The sequence below is a fragment of the Camelina sativa genome, chromosome 5 (genome assembly GCF_000633955.1).
Source record: "Camelina sativa cultivar DH55 chromosome 5, Cs, whole genome shotgun sequence".
NCBI classification, from domain to species: Eukaryota; Viridiplantae; Streptophyta; class Magnoliopsida; order Brassicales; family Brassicaceae; genus Camelina; species Camelina sativa.
The window spans coordinates 29,111,883-29,131,199 of NC_025689.1; the positions used below are offsets into that span (position 1 = coordinate 29,111,883).

Below are 19,317 nucleotides of genomic sequence, written 5' to 3' on the forward strand. Positions count from 1 at the left end.
AAAAAAAAAAAAAAAAAAAAAAAACTCCACAAGACTTAGAAGACGAATACAAAGGATTTTTAAGCGAACATATAGTCTAAGTTACCTCGAAATATAGTAAGGGACTCTTCCGATAGTATTAGCCATAAAATTTAATCAACATTATCTTTGAAGAAAATACATAAAAAAGATGGTGACTAGAATTTTTGTTAAGTCTGTTTGTCCTTCGAACCAGACCTGAGTTGAACATCGCTATATTGACCGCGAAATCAAAAATTTGAATAACCATCAAATAGACTCTCTTCAACCATTACACATATTTTATAACATGTAATTGATACAACAATTGCAGGAAAGATTTTAGGGAATATTCAGAATTTGTATTTAACGAATACGGTGGAAAAGTTAAGCATTGGATCACTTTCAAGTTTCAACGAACCATGGGTGTTTAGCCGTGCTGGTTATGACATAGGCAAAAAAGCTCCTGGACGATGCTCTAAATATATCAACAAAATTTGCCAGGACGGACGGTCTGGATATGAAGCTTACCTCGTCAGCCACAACTTGCTTTTGTCTCACGCAGAAGCCGTTCAAGTTTTCAGACAATGCAAAAAGGTATATACATATGTGTTGTACATACTTCAAGTATGCGAAGGTGAATTAATGTTCTCTTTTATTTCCTCATGTATCTAAATAAATAGATGTGCCTTTAGCAAATTCACCCATGTGTTTAAGTATTACTGAGCCGGCTGTATGTTCAACGTACAATTTGGTTTTTGTTTGTGAATTACAGTGTAAAGGTGGGAAGATTGGTATCGCTCATAGTCCGGGTTGGTTCGAGGCACATGATCTTACCGACGCATGTTCCTTGACTTTATTATGGGATGGTAATAAATGGCTCTCTTTGTTGTTTCTTGTAGTCAGAATTTCAAATGTTCAATTTGATATTATTTTTTTCTAGGCATTTGGATACAACGAGATTCGGAGACTATCCACAGAAAATGAAAGATACTGTTGGACATAGGTTACCTAAATTTACCGATGAGCAGAAAAGAAAATTGAAAAACTCAGCTGATTTTGTCGGAATCAATTACTACACTTCGTATTTCTCACACCACAAAGAAGTGGTGGTTCCCGAACTACCGAGTTCGCAACAAGATTTGAGATTTTACAAAGTTTTAAAAGGATTTTATAAACATGATTTGAGAGTCTAGCCACTATAAACCGCCATAAACATATCAATAAACATTTTTGAAAAAGGTATAATAGAAAATACGTAAAATGTAGGAGCATTAAAAAAAAATTATTGTAAAAAGGACATTATCAAAAAAAATTTAGATGTAATCATTACTCAAAAATTATCAAAAAAAAATTAGATCTAAACATCTTGTTAATTTAAAAGGAAAGAAAAAACATAATGTATACAGTACTTGTTTTTGTTTCAGATAATAAACGACGGCGTTTTCAACTCTGACATCGTTGTCGCAAGTGTTGTAATACGTGGCCGTTTTATTGGTAATTTGGTGTGTAATAATAATATCATCGCATCGTCTTCCTCGCGAGAGTTTCAGTCTCAGCCACAAAGTAAAAACTCCACTGTCGTGTTCTGTAGTGATGCTTCTTTCCGCAATCGCTTCTCAGACCCTTCTTTCGTCCAACCCTAATTTACACTTCTCCAATTGTATTCCAAACCCTAGACCTTCTAACCCTTCGATCAAGCTACTCAATGCATCTTCCTCCTCCTCCTCCTCCTCCTCTTCCTCACCCTCTTCCTCGTCGTCGTCTTCTATATTCACACGCGGTCTCCGTTACGTGAACCACACTGTACCCAATGAAGATTCAGAACCCGGAGGAGAGACCATGGTGGCTTCTGCCTCCGCTATAGCTTCCGCGATTCGTGGAGCTTCAACTACTCCTGTAGAGTTCACACAGATGATTGAGAAAGACCATCTCAAGACTAAGATTATCTTACCAAGTCCTGATTTTCAACGACTTTGTCTCGAGCAATTAGATCTCTTTCGTCAAATCGTGGATCCAAATGCAGTCCTCTCGGTTCGTCTTCTTATTTCATTTTCTTTACCTGAACAAAACAGAGTGTTCATGAATTAAAGTTGGGATTTTTTTGTTTTGTTTTTGGTTTAGATATATGTAAGACCAGCTGGTAGCTATGTAATGGATCGATTAGAGCTGCGTCGTGTCACATGTTACCCAAGTGTTAATGCTGGAGACGTTGTGATCTTAGTTGGGAACTTTGGTATCCCTGCTGGTCTACGAGCTGCTGAAGCATCACTTTCTAGTCAACAAGTATGTGTTATTCTTCTTCCTTTGCCTTAAAACTTGAGTTCACTTATCGTTTTGTTGTTGACATAATATGATGATGATAGGTGGAACTTGTGAATAAGCATAGAGCTGCTGTGTTTCCTATGGTGAAACACCCGTTTGTTGTTGGTTTCTTGGTTGCGGAGTTACCTGTGGAAGCCGAGGAGGAGAAGGTTGAAGAAGAGGAGGAGGAGGAGAAACCGCGTGGTTTAAAGCATTTTCCTTCCCCTGAGGAAGCTTATGCTTTGCCTGCTTCAGCTAATACAAAATCACCTAAAGTTAAACTTCCATCGGTTAAGGTGTTCACTGCAGAGCAGAGATCTTACGCCATTAATATTTCGCGGACTCTGGCTATGGCATATGTCATGGATCAGGTTGTTTTTTTTTATCATGTCTCGTCTGTTGATGGCATTGCGTGTGTTTGGTTCTTTTTAACCCTTATTGATCTTTTGTTTTTGTGGGTATGTGTAGAAAACAATGTTACTTCAACAGTCATCTTGGCAAAGCAATGTGAGGATGAGTAAGCTAGTGGAGCAGGTACAAAGCCGCACACTTTGTTAACTTATCACACATAGATCTTATGTTAACGTCTCCTTGTAGTTTATATCATGCATTTTGTTTGTTGTGTGTTTTGGCAGATCCGTGGTCCGCTCTCTACCATCAGGACTTTAAGTAAAATGCTTTCAACTCACACGAAGAGAAGTCAGGTCCTTACAGTTAACATTTGTGGCTGGAATTGTTATTCTCCCTGATTCTTGCAAGTATCAGACTGACTTGGGGTTTTGTACATTTGTAGGTTTCACATGATATTGTTGAAGACTTAATAGTTCAAGGCGATCAAATAAAAGATACTCTTGAAGAACTTCAGGATGCAGTTCACTTGACAAAGGTTCACCTTCTCTTACTTTGTCCCTTTTGGTACTTGTGAGTGTTATTACCTAAATTGATTTTTTTGATGTGTATATTTACAAAGCATTTCATTTTCAGGCTAATATAGTCCGCCACAACGAAGAAGCCCTGAAGAAGAGAAACAAAGCACAGAATGAAACAAGGAGATCAATGTATGAACAAAAGGACCCCATTGATGGGTCACAAATCCCAAGTACACGCCTTTCCCTGGGTTCTGGATCAGATGATTCTGAAATGCCTATGCCACCTCTGGCCTTAGCACCTGTACTAACGCACAGCATAAGGTACAAGCTTCCTAGCAATTAACTGAACGTCTTTGCTACAAAACAAAGTGTTGGGAGAGCTTATCTCTTTCATTTATGTCAGGAAGACCATGCGAGATTTCTAATGTGCTTTTAGATATGGTCGAGACTGTGAGACCACTAGCCCTTACTCAGCAAAGAGTTGTGGAGCTAGGTGAAAACTCAGCTTCCTTGCAAGTTGCTGTTGAAGAACCAGCTTTAAGGCAGGCTCTGAGCAATCTCATTGAAGGTGCTATGTTGCGCACTCATGTTGGGGGGAAAGTTGAAATTTTGTCGACCAGTGCTCCTGCTGGTGGTAGTCTGGTAGTAATTGATGACGATGGTCCTGATATGCGCTATATGGTAAACAAGATCAAACCTATATTCTGCTGCTTTTAACTTGTATTTAAGTTTGTGGTCTTACCAGAATCATATTGCTTTTTAACATAAATTGTACATCAATGCAGACGCAAATGCATTCGCTAACACCATTTGGAGCAGAACTCCTGTCGGAAAACATGGTTGAAGACAATATGACATGGAACTTTGTGGCTGGTTTAACCGTAGCCCGAGAGATCCTGGAGAGTTACGGATGCGTGCTCAGGGTTATATCCCCTCGCAGCTCTGATGCAGCCGTAGGAGCTGGGGGTACTCGTGTAGAAATTTGGCTCCCTCCTTTCTCCGAAGCAGTATCTGAAGCCAATGAAGGATAGAGTTCAATTCCCTCTCTTTGCCTTGTGAATCTTTTAGCCGCAGTGTATTTTGCTTGCCTGTGTGTAGTGAGGCCAATGTATAGTCTATTTGTGATTTGTTGATCAGTGTGTATAAAACAACATAATATGTACATAACCTAAGAGAGTCATGTCTACAACTACATTAGGTGGACATTGTAACGTAAATATACAGCTCTATTCTTATGTACGCAATATAAATAGAGTTTGTATTTTGTAACATAGACTTGAACAGATTACTTATTGATTATTATAAATAGCTCTATTATACCAAACACAGTTTATGAATCTTGAATGTGAAAATGGCACTTCTTATTGTTTATCTTGTGTTTTGTATTTGATTGTGATGTGAATGTGAACATATCACCAGTATCACCTTTTTCAGTGAATCAAAAAGCCTTTCGAATACTATTAGGAACTCATCCAATTTCAATTGGCTTCTTTTTACTGCATCATTTTATCCGTCTGCCATTTTTTTTTTAACCAATGTCACAATTTTTTTATAACTTCATTTGCTAAAACATGTCACGAATTCAATTGATGAGAACATAATATGTACGAAAAGCAAGTAATGAAAGTGGGGGGGGACCTCTCCTATTAAAGAAAGTGGACTCTTCAGTTTGGTACTTTCCTTGTTATAGTTTGGCAACTCTATTTATCCCATCATCATACATAATAGTCAAACTTTTCATTGGAGTTTTATTTAAATCCCGCAAAATATAGCAATGCCATTAACAATTCCAACCAACCTCTCTATATTTATACACATTTCTCCACAAAAAGTAAAAAAAAAACTTTGGTTAGCGAAAACGTATACACTGACACAATTTCAAGGTAACAATGTATCTTCATTATGTTGCTTTCTTCTACCATTATCTTCTTATCTTTGCGTGATTTCCGGATAGATATTGCAAAACGCAAACTTTCTTGGTTTGTTCTTGTTTTGTTTCTTTTCTATAAAAAAAAATTGCAGCAAAGAATATGACAAACTAACAGATTTCAAAAAAGTGAGTTTGATAGATTTGTTTGATTCTTTCTTAACATATAAAAAATATCAAAACAGTATAATTGTGAAAGTTTTGATTGGCATCATTATATGTCGACCAAGTACGGTCCACGGAAATGCGAGTTGTGTCGTGTCGGGCGGGTCCTATATTAATTTTGTTGTTGTGCTTGCTTTTACGCGCATTTCAAGTTTTTAAACCAATCATATCATGACACACTTTTATAAAAACTCTGTCGTTTTGGGGATTTCGAACACAAACCCCAGGAAAAAAAAGATATTGAATTTTTTTTTTTTGTTTGCCTTTTTGAAAATTAAATTGTAGGAAGAAGCAGCTTTGAGCCCAAAATACACGCCCAGAAAATTCCCTAGTTGGTCACCAAAACCTAAACTTTTCTTTTGAATTTCTTGAAAAGGGAAAAGTCAAGAAATCTCGGTAAGGGTTTCAATAAAAATCATTCCTTTCTTTTTGGATTTAAAGATTTTGAAAAAAAAAGCGTTTCCTAATCATTCATTCTCCTCCTCGTCTCACGTTTTTGGTGTTCTCTAGACGAAGGCGATCACGGGGGTGTGTGTTTGTGTGTGTGTGTCTCGAATTTTGCGAAGAGGGGTTTTTGGGTTTCGTTGAGAAGCGATTATCTCGTGTTCTTCAACTTGGTTCTTGAGGCATCTCGTTTTGTGGCCTTTTCTTTGATTAATCCCAGGTTAGTATCGGTTTCAAATGTGACGCCTTTTATTTTTTTTGTAGGATAATTCTGTTTATTTTATCGAAGAAATTTGGGATTTTTTTTTTTTTTTTTTTGTGTGTGTGTGTGTGTGTGTGGAAGCTTAGCCTATGCGATTGGTGAATTTGTTATTTTGGTAACCATTTGGTTCTGTTTCATTGCGCTTTTAGTATTCTTTAGTCTGCTTTTGATTAGTTTTTGGTATTTGAAGTTTGTGTTCTCTTAATCAGATGTGATACAGAGCTGACTTTATCTTGGGTTTAATTGTTTTTTTTTTTTTTGTGTGTGTGTCTTGCAATCTAAGGAAAGTGTTCTGTTTTTTTTTGTGATTCATGATGTTCTGTGATTGGTTTGATTGTATAGCTCCTAGTTTTGAGAGGGAGGGTTTGTTTTGCTTTTGTCAAAGGGGAAGCACATGATTTGTTACTTGTTCTAAGGGAATGATCTACTTAGTTTGTTTTTGACTTATGGGTATATATAGTCTGGTCAATAGTTTGGTGTTGTAAGCCTTTATATCCCCTGGTTGGTTTAGAAGCACTCTATTGTATTCAGCTGTAGGTTCTACGATAATGACTTACTTTTTTGACATTTAGATAGTGTGGATGGATGATGACCAGTTTTTCCATTTAAATGGTGGTCCTAATCTGTTTGCCCATCTTGTGTCTTCTTCTTCTTGGCATTGGAACTTATTCAAAAGCCTCTTTTTTTCCTCTCTAGATAACGGACTCGTGGTGTTACACATAGAAGGTTCCTGGCTTCTCTACTGTCAGGAGGAGCCTTGAGTCTTGAAGTTACTACAGTAGAGAGAAACCCCAGTGGGTGACAAACCTCTTCTTGAAGTACAATCAGAAGATATGGGAATATTTTCACGCAGGTCATGATCTTGTCCTTCTCTTTTTGATGAATTTGGTCAGTCTTTCAAGAGGTTCAGAGAACCTTATATTTGTTTCTTGTTCTTTCAGTTCAATTAGTACTAGTAGGAAATCAAATGATGGGATGAAGATCATTGCAACAGCATTTTTTGGAGTAACTTTTGGCTTTCTGATTGGAATATCATTTCCATCATTATCAATCACCAAGGTTGTAGAATCAAAACCCTTCTCTTCCTATTCTTTTTGTGTTTGATTAGATTTGTTCTCTTGTTCATCTGCAGAAGTTCTTATTCTTATATTTCAGGTGAGTCTCCCAACAAACTTTCTTCCTTCAAACGATCTCTCATATATAGAGGAAAAGGGTTCGACAATTGCAACTCCAGAAAGTCATAAAGCTTGGTCATCATCAAAGGATAATGATAGCAGCTCATCCAGTCCAATAGACAAATCAAAGGCACGCTTTTACTCCTTAATTTATTCATCGAATGTTTTGGAACTTTACAGTAGTTTTTTAAGTTTGGTCTACCAATTCAATGAATTAATAGATAACTTACATAGTTTAGTCATTTTGATTTGACCTTCATAAACTTGAAGGAAACTAGATATGAAAAGAACAACATGTGTTTGTTAACCTTTTATTATTGTGTTTTCTTAAGTAATGTTATCGTATCTGTCCATGTTTTCATGTTTCATTTCTGAGTTTTCTGCAGATTTGGGTACCTTCAAATCCTCGTGGTGCTGAAATGTTGCCACCAGGTATGATTGCTGCTGAATCAGACTTCTATTTGCGCAGATTATGGGGGTTACCACAAGAGGTGTGTGATTAAACCATTCATTTCTAATAGCATCAAAACCATTTTTTAGCTGCATTACATGATATATAAAAGTATTGTAATGTTGATACCTTTTTTTCTTCCTCAGGATTTGACCAGTGAACCAAGATACCTTGCAACTTTTACAGTGGGTATTAATCAGAAAGCAAATATCGATGCTTGTGTCAAGAAGGTTGGTTCATTCCCTTTGTTTGATGTTTTGACTTCACGTCATAAATTATTTATCATCTTCTCAACAGTTTTCAGGAAACTTCACTATTGTCCTGTTTCATTATGACGGCCAAGTAACCGAGTGGGATGAGTTTGAATGGTCGAAGACTGCTATACACATTAGCGTTCGAAAGCAGACTAAATGGTATCAACAGCTCTTTATTCTTTATGATTGAAAATATTTTGGTGATGTTTATGACTATTGACTCTCTTGGCACCTGGAAATATGATAGGTGGTATGCAAAGAGGTTTTTGCACCCTGATATTGTAGCAAGATATGATTATATATTCATCTGGGATGAAGACCTTGGGGTAGAGCATTTTAATGCAGAAGAGTAAGTTGTTTTAAACCTTTTATGGGTTCTTTCCCTTTTTTTTGTTTTATATATGATATGTTGTGATCATCTTGATTACCCTTTTCCCAGGTACATAAAGATGGTGAAGAAACATGGCCTGGAGATTTCCCAACCTGGCTTGGAACCAAACCAGGGGTTAACGTGGCAGATGACAAAGAGAAGAGGAGATATGGAAGTCCACAAGTATGATGAACAAACATCCCTCTGATTCTGGCCATGTTTAGTTTTATGTATAATGATCTTTACAAAACTCTGGACTTTGAAACTTATTAGGATAACAGAAGAGAGACCTGGATGGTGCTCAGATCCTCATCTCCCTCCATGTGCTGCGTATGTAGAATCATTTCTTTCTACCTGTTACTACTTAATTCTTTATCCCTGTAACAGGGGAACTAACTAGTCTCGAACTTTTGTGTCATTGATAAATGCAGATTCGTCGAGATCATGGCTCCTGTATTTTCTAGAGACGCCTGGCGATGCGTGTGGCACGTGATCCAGGTTCCTTACTTCATCATCTGTTTGCTCATTTTTCATTCCTCTTCTCTCCCCTTTCTTTAAACCTCTCTTCTTGTCAGTCTCACTTATATGCCTTACCTAAACTGTTTAACAGAATGATTTGGTTCACGGTTGGGGACTTGACTTTGCACTAAGAAGATGTGTTGAGGTAAGAGTTAGACACTTTCAGTTCGCTGTTTGTCACGCAAAAGAAACTTTCGTTTAATTACATCGTTTGCTAATTGACTAAATTTACACCAAAATGCAGCCTGCACATGAGAAGATAGGAGTAGTAGATTCTCAGTGGGTCGTTCATCAATCTTTTCCTTCCCTTGGCAACCAAGTAAGCCCCATAGAACTCTCTCTATGTCCATTTTTCTGCCTTCGTGATCTGTTTGACCTTAACCTCTATGTGTGGCTATCTGTAGGGTGAAGCGACGGACGGAAAAGCACCGTGGGAAGGGGTAACAAAGCTTTTTTTTTTTATCTCTCTTTTGTGCTGAGAATTGCGTGTTGTGACTTGTGCAGAAGACGCATAACTTGTGTAACAAGCGACTTCAATGTGTTTATTGTGTGGGTTTTGCAGGTGAGGGATAGATGCAAAAAGGAATGGACAATGTTCCAGAGTAGAATGGCTAGCGCAGAAAAGGAATATTTCAAATCTTTACAAGGCTCCTCCAATTCAACGGCAACATCCATTTAATTAAATAGGAGAGTTTTTAAATAGCCAAGACGCTGACAAATTCAGTTCTCATAGTGTCTTACATTTACATATAGAGTCTGTATATGTTTATGTAGTAGATATACCCATCACAACCTTCCATCGAATAAACAAAAAGATGAACGTTTTGATCCAGTAAAGCACTTGTGTATCAACATCCAGCACTAGTGCAACTAGTGGCATGTGATGTGTATACTATGTTAAGCATTGTGAGTTTTACTTTATCTACAAGTAAATTCTGAAGTGAGTGGCAAAGAGCCGTGTTACAAAGATGGTGTGGCGTGTTATGTTTCCATGGATCAGTGGAGTCACACGTGTCGGTTTCTTGACGAACAGGAACTTGAGAAGCTTTCCACAAAGCACTTGCGCAGAACCACGTGTCAGAGACTTTCGCGATACACTCACAATCATGTGTTGGTCTGGTCTCGTACCTTACGCGTCATGCCACGCGTTTAGACCGATAGTTAAAAGCCAGAAGATTATTAGACAGTAGTGGCTGGATTAAAGAAACTTGATCATTTGCTCTCTATATTTTAAAGCTTCTGAAAGATCTCAAATTCATCTCCTGAAGATTCAAGAAATTGAAAGAAAGTATTTTTAGGAAGAAGAATGGGTCTTTCTCATTACCCGACGGCGTCTGATGGAGTAGTGCCAATGCTAGTGATGAACACAGTTGTTTCGGTGTCTATCTTGAAGAACATGGTAAGGTCTGTTCTTCAAGTGGTGAGCTCTGATAACAATGAGGCAAGGAACATAGAGGATGGCGTAGATCATGAGGATTCAGAAAGAAGTAGAATCTTAATCACACACTTTGATACTCTTTGTGTGAAAGGAAGCATGAAGGAGAGAGAAGCTTTGGAGTGTTGTGTGTGTCTATGTGGGTTTAAAGAGAAGGAGGAAGTGAGTGAGTTAGTGTCTTGCAAGCATTACTTTCACACGGCTTGTCTTGATAAATGGTTTGGTAATAACCACACCACATGTCCTCTCTGTAGATCCATCCTTTAGCTATGGATCTTACTCTACTTTCCTTTTATGGCTTTTCACCATTTTTTTAATGTTTTTTTTTTCTGGTTTCTATTTTGGGAAACTCAGATTCTGTTGTGTTCCACTTCGTGGATTTTGGAAGAGTTTTTTTATTTTATTTTACTTAAATAAAAGTGCTTTGAATAGCTGTGTCTTGATCTTATGTAATTCATACTCACAACTGCTATCATACATCGGTTTTGTTATACAAAATGAAAGTGGATGTCACAATTATTACACAAATCACATATATTAAGCGAATAATACTAAGCTTCACGAAAGAAACGAGATTATATACAGTTGCTGAATTTCTTGTGCTTTAGATTGATGAAATTCTCTGCTTCTTTGTCAACATCCTCATCTCTTGCTATCCTCTCACTCTTCACCTTCCTCATATGATGTGATGACGCCTTCATAACGTCACGGTTCAGGTCTTCATACTCCATAACTAAATGATACGGTTTCTCAACCATCGAGTTCCTATGCTGGTGACGATGGTGATGATGATGATGATGAGCTTTATGCTGAAGGAAGCTCTCGAGTACCATTGTTGCTATTGGAATTAAGATTGTTTGGTTTATCTTCTTGTTGCTCCGTCTACATTTGAAATCATCAGAGGGACTATATATATATGCATGTGTTGTATTAGAGTCTTTAAGGATTAGGCTGAATCCGATACCTTTTCTTCCTTTAGATTATTCCAGGTTTGGCCAATGTTCCTTGGAGGCTTAGGCCACTAAATATATAGATAGACGCAGACGCACATGTCTATTGTTGTATAACTTTATATGGTTTAGTAATATTCAACAAGAAGAGGAAAATCCAACTTAACATGGAAAATTTTGAAAAGTTGGGCCGATGGTTTTAGAGGATAGTTGCCAAAGGTATATATGCCCATGAACAAACTGACAACGGTAAACGAGAGTTTTTTTTTTGTTAAGATTTTATACCGACAGAACGATTACAACCTAATCTACTGATTACAAAATCATTTTACCAACTACCACAGGAATAACGACAGACATGAAATTATAAAGGATACAAAATACAACTAAAGTAAACTCCAAGGAGAGAGACGTAGATCACAAATATGTTGGTTATTCCTGTCGGTAAACGAGAGTTCCTGTTGGTTTTGGACCGAACTAGATGCTTTAAATTAATAATGGATCACATTGCGTGTTTTGACCGTAACTTTAGCAAATATGGGGATAAGTTCAATTTAAAGGTCTATCTTTGTTGTGGAGTGGTCTTTTTTTTCAATCGTTATGATAGAAATCGCATCTAATGCTTGCAAAGTTTGAAGAGTCTCTCTTAAATAAGTGGTACTAGATTTGTGATTTCACTTTATTGACGAATTTTCCTCTTGATCAAGGCCAGAAAAAGAATCTCATTAAGCTTGAAATTAGTCTTATGCTTCTTTTTTTTTTGGTCACCTCGATTTAGTCTTATGCTGCAATGAAATCATACATGTCTGGATGAATCATGCATCTCTGTATACAAATCAACTGATAATAAACATCACTTTTATTAAACATAAGCAGCAAACAACAACACTCCTTGGTAATCATAGGGTCATCAAACAAGAGAACACTTTTTTTGTTCAAAGGTCCCTTATTTGTTTTGGTACGATACTGAAACATGTCAATCACACACATACATCTTACACGTTTATTATTCAGGATACATATATAATCATTAACATTTTATATATATGAGCCGGCAGAGTATTTGGGTGCAGTCTAGAGTCCCTTAATCCTTGTCTTTGTGTTTAGTGGTAGCGGCCGTCTTGAATAGGATTCATGTACACTTGGCGTGTTGGAACCTGAGGAGCCATAAGCCTGTTCTGCTGCTTCATCCCACCGTACCCGTCGTTGTATGCATCTTCATGCTGCCCCTGCCATCCATTACCCATTTTTCCCTACACAGTGATCATTGAGCTAGCCACATTAAAAATAATAATAATAATAATAATGGTTAAGGATGACAATTCTTGAAGGCTCTACGTAAGATTAAAAATTTGTGTTAGTTTTTTATTTTTGTTAGTATAGAAAAAAAAACAATTATCTTTTTTTTTCCCCAGAAACTAGCTTTAAAATCCCACGGCCCGAAGGTCAAAACCATTGTTTCCTTTGCCTATGACTCTGAAACGGTTTTTTGTTTTTATTTTAATTTTATTTTTTATGTGTGTATATAAAAGTCAAGAATCAATAGTTTTATTTAACAAAATGTTTAGCATAAAGTTTCAGGAATTTTAAATAGTTATAGACAGCTTGGAAAAAAATATATAACAAAACGTCATAGCATGATTAGTAAGATCATGAAACCATAGAGATTGTCGCTTACGTTGTGGTGGTAATTGTTGCTTTGGTACGGCAACGCAGTGGTGTGGTGGGTCTGTCTGCTCTCATAGAACTCCTCCACGTTAGAGTTTGGGAGCATGTGGTGAGCTGGAAGCCTCTTGTGGTGATTGTAGCGGGTATGACGATCAGAGTAGCCTCCATCGGTCTGCACACGAGACACAACCTCCCTGTGCTCCTCGAAGCCATAGCCGTAGCGGCCTCTCCGTTTATCCTTTTCGTAGTATCCGTCCCTCACCCCTCCGACTAACCCTCCAATCCCTCCGGTAATTCCTCCGGTAACCCCTCCGATAACCCTGTCAAGCATTTCGCTCTTTATGTATATATACTTGTGTTAAATTTTCTTTGATATGGATAAGTGATTAAACTCTTTCAGGTGTTTATAAATGCACAAGTCTCGTATAAGTCAAGTGTTCGTTTTACTAGTCTTTGATATGATTCCTTATTGGTAAATTATTCGTAATATAACATAATATATATGATATGAATCTTATTCTCATCTCTTTTTTCTTCCACCACCATACCATATTTTGGGTAGATATGTTTGTTCTTATTCCATTCTTCTTTTTAAGGCATGATCAGTCTAATTCCATTGAGAAATTCTAATTATATTTTCTTCTTTCTCTGGCATGTTTTTTTTCTTTGGATGTTACTCCAAATTTACTGAATTGATTTAAGTGTAATACGAAACTGGATATTAAACCTAGTCTCGTTCTATTTACTACGGGTTTTTGATATGGTCATCGAACCAGCAGTCAGCACCAGAGAGAAGCTAAGGTGTACCAAGTCCAACCTTTTCAGGAACACACTAACCCTTATTCCAACAATATATTCACTCGAGATAGCTTTTACCAAGAAGACATAAACTTATCAAGCATGTTTAATTTCTTTATATACATATCTACTTGTGTTACTTCTCTTTGATATTGATAAGTGATTGAAATATTTCAGGTGTTTCAGTAATTGTAGTTATAGTAGGCTAGTTTTCATGTTAATTAATTAGTGTTCGATATGATTCCATTTGGAGATTAATTATTAATATCATGGTATAATCTGAATCTTATCCTTTTTTCTATCACCACCATCCTGAAAGTTGAATAGACATTTTGCTCTAATTCAGTTCTTCTTTTTAATTAAAGATTGATCCCATTCACATTTCGAAATTCCAATTCCAAAAGTGGCGGGATATTGATGAAGCAGATCAATGATGAAAGTGGCAAGTTAACCTAGGCTAGTTGTATTTATTACGGGTTTTAATTTTGGTTTTATATCAAATTTGTTTTGAGTTTAAGATTGACATTCATATTTATATTAAAAGTGTTTAGACTTTAGATCCTAATCATATGGACAAAGTCATTTTCTACTTGTGTACTCCCAAAACGCTAGCTTGTAACGTGGGTCACATGAGTATTGGGTAGTACTAATATGGCCACGTTAAGCCGTATGGAGAACACACACTTGCTTATGAATGGTGAGATGGACTAATTAAAGATTTCAAAGCTCACTTACACTAACAGTTGTCTAATGTTTCAGTATGAGTCAGGACAAGTAACCAACATTTATATATGAGGTTCAAAAGTATCTCTAGGGAGACAAGGCACTTACTATTTATTTTGATTCATAATTAAAATTTTAATTATTCAGGTTAATTAATCTTATCTCCTTCTCATGTGAATGGAACACATAAAATCAATCCAACTAACTCTTTATTCTCGAAAATTTTAGAACTACAAGGGAGAACAAGTATGTACTCCAAGTCTGCAAATAATGGTTTTCACGGTATACCATAACATTGAGCAGATTGATAGTTATAGTATTGATCACATAACTTATATTTGTTGGTGCATGTTACCAGACAAATCCATTCTTTTTGGTGTGAAGACATTATTGTAGTTACAATGTGTGTGGCAAATGCATTCTAATATATTTTGTGTAGTTAACTATTTTTTTCTAATATATTAATTAAGAGTAGAGAGTTGTGCTCTCCGTAGCCGTGGTCGTTGGGTAATTACTGGGGGAATAATCCAGCCCATTGGTGAACCCATAGTTTATGAACTCTGTTTTTTTCTTCTATATGTAGAAGAAAAAATAGCAATCTCTATGATAGAGGAATACGCTGGAGTAAAATCACCTTTATTATAGAATTATTCTAAAAATAGAGATAAAAATATGATATATCATGGTTTTTAGGTGTTTTTAGGTGTTTTTAGGCATGATATAAGTCTTATTTATATAGTCTTTTTGGTATTTTTAGAGTCTTTTGAGTCTTTATAAGATTTAACATGGATGAGAGCATAACGAAGCTAAATAGGAGGATTTGGAGTATAATCAAGCATTGAGACTGAGCTACGAAGTTGGGAGACCAGATCAAGATGCTTCATATGTGTCGATCGATGCATAGCCAAAGACGAAATCGGAAGTTTTCCCACAAGTTGTGAAGATTTACAAAACTGCCCCAAAGTTTTCTATATTTGCATCATTAGTCCCTGGACGTGTTTTAGGAATATAAATAGGATTTTTATGGTCATTGTTTAGACCTAAACTTTATTTTTCCCTGCAACTTTTGAGAGCAAAAACCCTGAGAGAATTTTAGAGAGCTTTTGGAGAGAAGAATCAAGACTCCTTCTGAGAAGACTCATAACTCCTTTACTTCTTCCTTTAATCTCTTAATGCTNACCAGGAAAAATCCTACTGGTCCAGTTGTTAAGCTTACAAACCAAGAGTAAGGAGAACTAGAGCGTGAAAACACAAAGGCAGCCAAGTCAATGAAGATGGCCAACACAATCATACTANGGTTTAGAGTTTCTCATTAGGGATTTCATGGATTATTAGATCTGTTTATCTAGGATTCATTATCTTTANAAGAGGGTCATGTGCGCAACGAACTAGGCCAAAAACTTGATGCTGATGGGCGGGTTATTCAAGAAGAACTTGTCATGGTCGATGATAATGCAGGTTGCGTCGACCGACGCAATGATAGCATCGATCGACACAACCAGGATGGCATCGACCGACGCAATGCTGGCGTCGAGCGATGCAATGTCCAAGCCGGTGCGAATGGTGTAGATTTGGATGGTAATGACCAGCAGAACCTTCAGGGCAGACATGACAACAGTGGAGAGCTTGTCAAGACTCTTGCGGACTTCAACATACCAGACTTGTTCTATGAGAACCGATCCGCAATTGTCCCTCCTCCATTTCCAAGGAATGATTTTGAGCTGAAGCCTGCCTACTTCGCTCTTGTTGGACAAAGGCCATTCAAGAACTTGCCACATGAAAAGCCTCTAGATCATATTGAACACTTCGAGGACATAGTCACAAGCATCAAGGATAATGGAGTCATAGAAGACTATCTATACTGCAAGCTTTTCCCCTACTCTCTTGCTGGGGAAGCTTCTCATTGGCTAAGGCAGCTCAAACCAGGATCCCTGACAACCTGGCATGACATCAAGATGGTATTCTTGAACTACTTCTATGATGATGCGATGTCTGATGAGCTGAGGATCAAGCTCTCTACCTTTAGACAAGGGCCTGCTGAATCTTACAAAGCTGCTTGGATAAGGTTCAAGGCATACCAGAGAGATTGTCCGCATCATGGTTTCTCAGAGGTGCAGTTGATCAGTATCTTCTTTAGTGGTATTGATTGGAGGTATCAGATGGCTTTGGATGCTGCTAGTGATGGGAAATTCAAGACAATGTACCCGGATGACGCTGAAAAGCTGATAGAAAGGCTAGCATCAAGCAATAGCACTAAGAATGCAGACCTAGAGCAGAAAAGAGCACATGAAGGCCATGATTCAAATCAGTTTACTGCAGTGAATGCTAAGTTGGATACAGTGCATAACCTTCTTGTTGGAAAGAAAGTCCATTTTGCTGAAGATGTTGAGACTTTTGAGCCAAAGCCAGAGATTTGAGAAGAAGGTGTCAACTATGTGTATGGAGCTGGGTATCAAAATCAGAGATTTGGTCAGAAGAATTTCTTCACAGGAGATCCAAACAACAANTTAATTTATCTGATCTTCCATGATTTCCTGAGAATTTTCCTAAGCCTAGCGTTTATTCCTATTGATTTACAACTCTTTTATTTTCTTTTTTACGNCTTCAATGGGAAGATTGATTCTGTATACACTGAGCTGACTGGGAAGTTCGGTGCATTAAACACTCATGTCAAGAAGCTGGAGAATCAAGTGATTCAGACTGCTGGGTCTGTTAAAAGACAAGAGGAATTTGTTTCTAGGAAAACAGAGTCGAACCCTAAGCATGCTTGTAATGCGATTTTGGTGAAGGAAGGAGACGAAGATACGTTAGTTGATCCAACATCGAGCGACACTACACAAGAGCATCGATCGATGCAAACTCAATCAAGCGTCGATCGACACAATGTCAGCATCGATCGACACCCCCCACAGACAGCTACGGTTTCTGTTCCAGTTCCACCATCTGATTCAAAAAAAGCTTATAAGCCTAAGGTTCCTTTTCCTAAGCCTAGGAGATCCAAACAGGAGATTGAAGAAGCTAGATGCAAGGCTATGATGGACAAGGTAATGATTGAGATGTCTTTGATTGATGCAGTCAAGTTTTCTCCTGAGATTAAGCGGTATGTCAAGAGAATGGTCACCAATGGTTTGAGTCCTGAGGAAGGAGCACTGCTTACAAAGGATGTCAGCTCAATTCTGTTGAAGCAGCATCTACAGAGGAAGAAGGATAAGAAGCAGGAGGTGGTTGTCTCTAAGGAAGTAAGTGCAGTGATTAATAGTAGGATTGCAGAGAAGTTACCAGATCTAGGAAGTTTTGTGTTAGATTGCTCTATCTCCACAGGAAGGTTTCCTCACTCACTTTGTGATCTTGGCTCTAGTATTAACTTGATTTCCCATTCTGTTGTTGTGAGACTTGGAATGATGGATTTCAAGCCAACTAAGATCTCTCTTATCTTAGCTGATCGATCCCGCAGAATTCCTGAAGGTGTCTTAGAGGATATTCCGATTAAGATTGGAGAATGCATGATTCCCACTGACTTTGTGGTACTGGAATATGACAAAGAGCCTATTGATCCTCTCATCTTAGGACGCTCTTTCTTGGTTACAGCTGGTGCCATCATTGATGTTAAGAAAGGACACATATCTCTGAATGTGGATGATTTGGTCATGAACTTTGAGATGGACAAGCTGAGAAGGGTTCCCACTATTGATGGTCAGACATTTTCTATGAAAATTGCTTCTGATGATGATCTGCTCATAGAACTTCATGAAGACGTTACTGCTGGGTATGTCAAAGAGTTGGAGACTGTTGAGAAAGTGAGCAAGCAAGCTGTTAAGCTTGAGGATTGGAGTGGGGATCATCTAATCAGTACTAGAGACTATGATGAGGTTCTGATCCATGACAAGTCGCTGGTAGATGATGTTTTTATAATGGAAACACGGATTGATGAGGAAAGCTGCAGAATCGTTGAAAAAACACAAGTTGCAGGCCAAGCATTGCATCGATCGACACACCTTCCAGAATCAGTTCAGACTTGACCACAACCACAAATTCTCGAGTTGGTTCCTTAGCTGCAAGTCCTAGACCAGTTATAAAGCTGAAATCTCACAATTCCACAGTCCAGAACCCACAGGTAAGGCCAAGGTATGCATCTCCCTCTCCCAAACCTTTTCCTATCATCAATAAGAATTTCAAAGGTACAAAAATTGTTTTGCAGTTAACCAAGCCACGAGATTATCGTAGAGCGCTTGTTTCTTCTGTTGATGATTTTGCAGGACATAAAAGAAAGCCACCCATACCTAAGTCCCGCCCTGGTCCTGTTCCTCATGTCCTTTGTAGACCTCATTCATCTACTGCCTACACACCACCTTGGATGAAGAGGACATTCTCTCGGAAGCATTTACTGCCATGTTCTGATCCACCGGATGCTTGAGATCCGACACAGTCAAGCTAATGACTGAAAACAAGCGCTTAGTGGGAGGCAACCCACTGTTAGGTTTTTTTTTTTCTTTTTCCTTTTTCTTTTGAATTATTTTTATTTTATTTTATTTTATTCGCCAATCTCTTACTTGATAGCACTGGGGACAGTGTTGTTTAAGTCTGGGAGAGGCAGTTACTAACTACGTTTTTGTTTTTGAGAGTCAGAAAAAAATGGTTTTATTAAGTCAAATTTTTGTTGGGAACTATGATTTTTCTTTTTAGTGTATTGCCTTGGTTGATTAATGCTGCAGATTGAATCCACAAATCCGACTAATGAAAAATCCAATGGCTGACCAGTGAACTAGAGACATCCAAATTTCCAACAGAATCCACAAAAGCCTGAGGTAATTTCTGCGCTATTCTTTTTACCTCATCAAGGAGATTGATGTTCATAGAGCTTGACTTCTTGTTCATACCTGACAAGTAAGATTTCAGAAAAGAAAAAATTTTGGTACTCCTCTCCCTTATTTAAGTTTGAAAGATTTTTCCTGAGAGCTTTGTTTAAAAAAAAAAAAGAGAATAAAAGATGAGATGATTTTGATCAG

At 37.6% G+C, this 19,317-nt stretch overlaps 4 protein-coding genes and 1 pseudogene across 6 annotated transcripts; 4 read left to right on the plus strand and 1 right to left on the minus strand.

The window, feature by feature from the left end:
* The window catches only part of LOC109132930, a 3,448-nt pseudogene extending 2,255 nt beyond the window's left edge, over window positions 1–1,193 (plus strand).
* Window positions 1,522–4,469, plus strand: LOC104787805 (chloroplast sensor kinase, chloroplastic-like). 2 transcript variants are annotated; one of them, XM_010513446.2, is made up of 9 exons: window positions 1,523–2,031; window positions 2,122–2,283; window positions 2,364–2,672; window positions 2,770–2,835; window positions 2,937–3,005; window positions 3,095–3,187; window positions 3,286–3,491; window positions 3,578–3,851; window positions 3,956–4,469. In XM_010513446.2, exons 1-9 carry the CDS (start codon window positions 1,594–1,596, stop codon window positions 4,199–4,201), a joined length of 1,863 nt encoding a protein of 620 aa, XP_010511748.1. In that variant the 5' UTR covers window positions 1,523–1,593; the 3' UTR covers window positions 4,202–4,469. The 2 variants fall into 2 exon arrangements, with proteins under 2 accessions (XP_010511749.1, XP_010511748.1); XM_010513447.2 differs by lacking the exon at window positions 3,956–4,469 and having other exon boundaries at window positions 1,522–2,031; window positions 3,574–3,696.
* On the plus strand, window positions 5,357–9,641 carry LOC104787807. 2 transcript variants are annotated; one of them, XM_010513448.2, is made up of 16 exons: window positions 5,358–5,658; window positions 5,773–5,926; window positions 6,665–6,821; window positions 6,910–7,027; window positions 7,124–7,273; window positions 7,530–7,634; window positions 7,741–7,824; window positions 7,892–8,007; window positions 8,096–8,197; window positions 8,288–8,401; window positions 8,492–8,548; window positions 8,650–8,716; window positions 8,829–8,882; window positions 8,982–9,056; window positions 9,142–9,177; window positions 9,300–9,641. In XM_010513448.2, the coding sequence occupies exons 3-16, from the start codon at window positions 6,802–6,804 to the stop codon at window positions 9,414–9,416; spliced, it is 1,215 nt and encodes a 404-aa protein (XP_010511750.1). In that variant the 5' UTR covers window positions 5,358–5,658; window positions 5,773–5,926; window positions 6,665–6,801; the 3' UTR covers window positions 9,417–9,641. The 2 variants fall into 2 exon arrangements, with proteins under 2 accessions (XP_010511751.1, XP_010511750.1); XM_010513449.2 differs by lacking the exon at window positions 5,773–5,926 and having other exon boundaries at window positions 5,357–5,658.
* On the plus strand, window positions 9,762–10,625 carry LOC104787808 (probable E3 ubiquitin-protein ligase XERICO). The gene has a single exon (XM_010513450.2). The coding sequence runs from the start codon at window positions 10,044–10,046 to the stop codon at window positions 10,437–10,439; it is 396 nt and encodes a 131-aa protein (XP_010511752.1). The 5' UTR covers window positions 9,762–10,043; the 3' UTR covers window positions 10,440–10,625.
* LOC104787809 lies at window positions 11,964–13,192 on the minus strand. Its single transcript, XM_010513452.2, has 2 exons — window positions 12,801–13,192; window positions 11,964–12,375 (listed from the first exon to the last, which is right to left on the minus strand). The coding sequence occupies exons 1-2, from the start codon at window positions 13,119–13,121 to the stop codon at window positions 12,226–12,228; spliced, it is 471 nt and encodes a 156-aa protein (XP_010511754.1). The 5' UTR covers window positions 13,122–13,192; the 3' UTR covers window positions 11,964–12,225.

Excerpts from the sequence above, each read along its gene's own strand:
- LOC104787808 (XM_010513450.2), top strand. The coding sequence starts at position 10,044 with ATGGGTCTTTCTCATTACCCGACGGCGTCTGATGGAGTAGTGCCAATG.
- LOC104787805 (XM_010513446.2), top strand. The coding sequence starts at position 1,594 with ATGCTTCTTTCCGCAATCGCTTCTCAGACCCTTCTTTCGTCCAACCCT. Across the intron at positions 2,673-2,769 it reads TGGCATATGTCATGGATCAG|AAAACAATGTTACTTCAACA; the intron begins GTTGTTTTTTTT and ends GGGTATGTGTAG. Across the intron at positions 3,006-3,094 it reads CTCACACGAAGAGAAGTCAG|GTTTCACATGATATTGTTGA; the intron begins GTCCTTACAGTT and ends GTACATTTGTAG.
- LOC104787807 (XM_010513449.2), top strand. The coding sequence starts at position 6,802 with ATGGGAATATTTTCACGCAG. Across the intron at positions 7,635-7,740 it reads TATGGGGGTTACCACAAGAG|GATTTGACCAGTGAACCAAG; the intron begins GTGTGTGATTAA and ends TTTCTTCCTCAG. Across the intron at positions 9,178-9,299 it reads GAAAAGCACCGTGGGAAGGG|GTGAGGGATAGATGCAAAAA; the intron begins GTAACAAAGCTT and ends TGGGTTTTGCAG.
- LOC104787809 (XM_010513452.2), bottom strand. The coding sequence starts at position 13,121 with ATGCTTGACAGGGTTATCGGAGGGGTTACCGGAGGAATTACCGGAGGG. Across the intron at positions 12,376-12,800 it reads GCAACAATTACCACCACAAC|GGAAAAATGGGTAATGGATG; the intron begins GTAAGCGACAAT and ends ATCACTGTGTAG.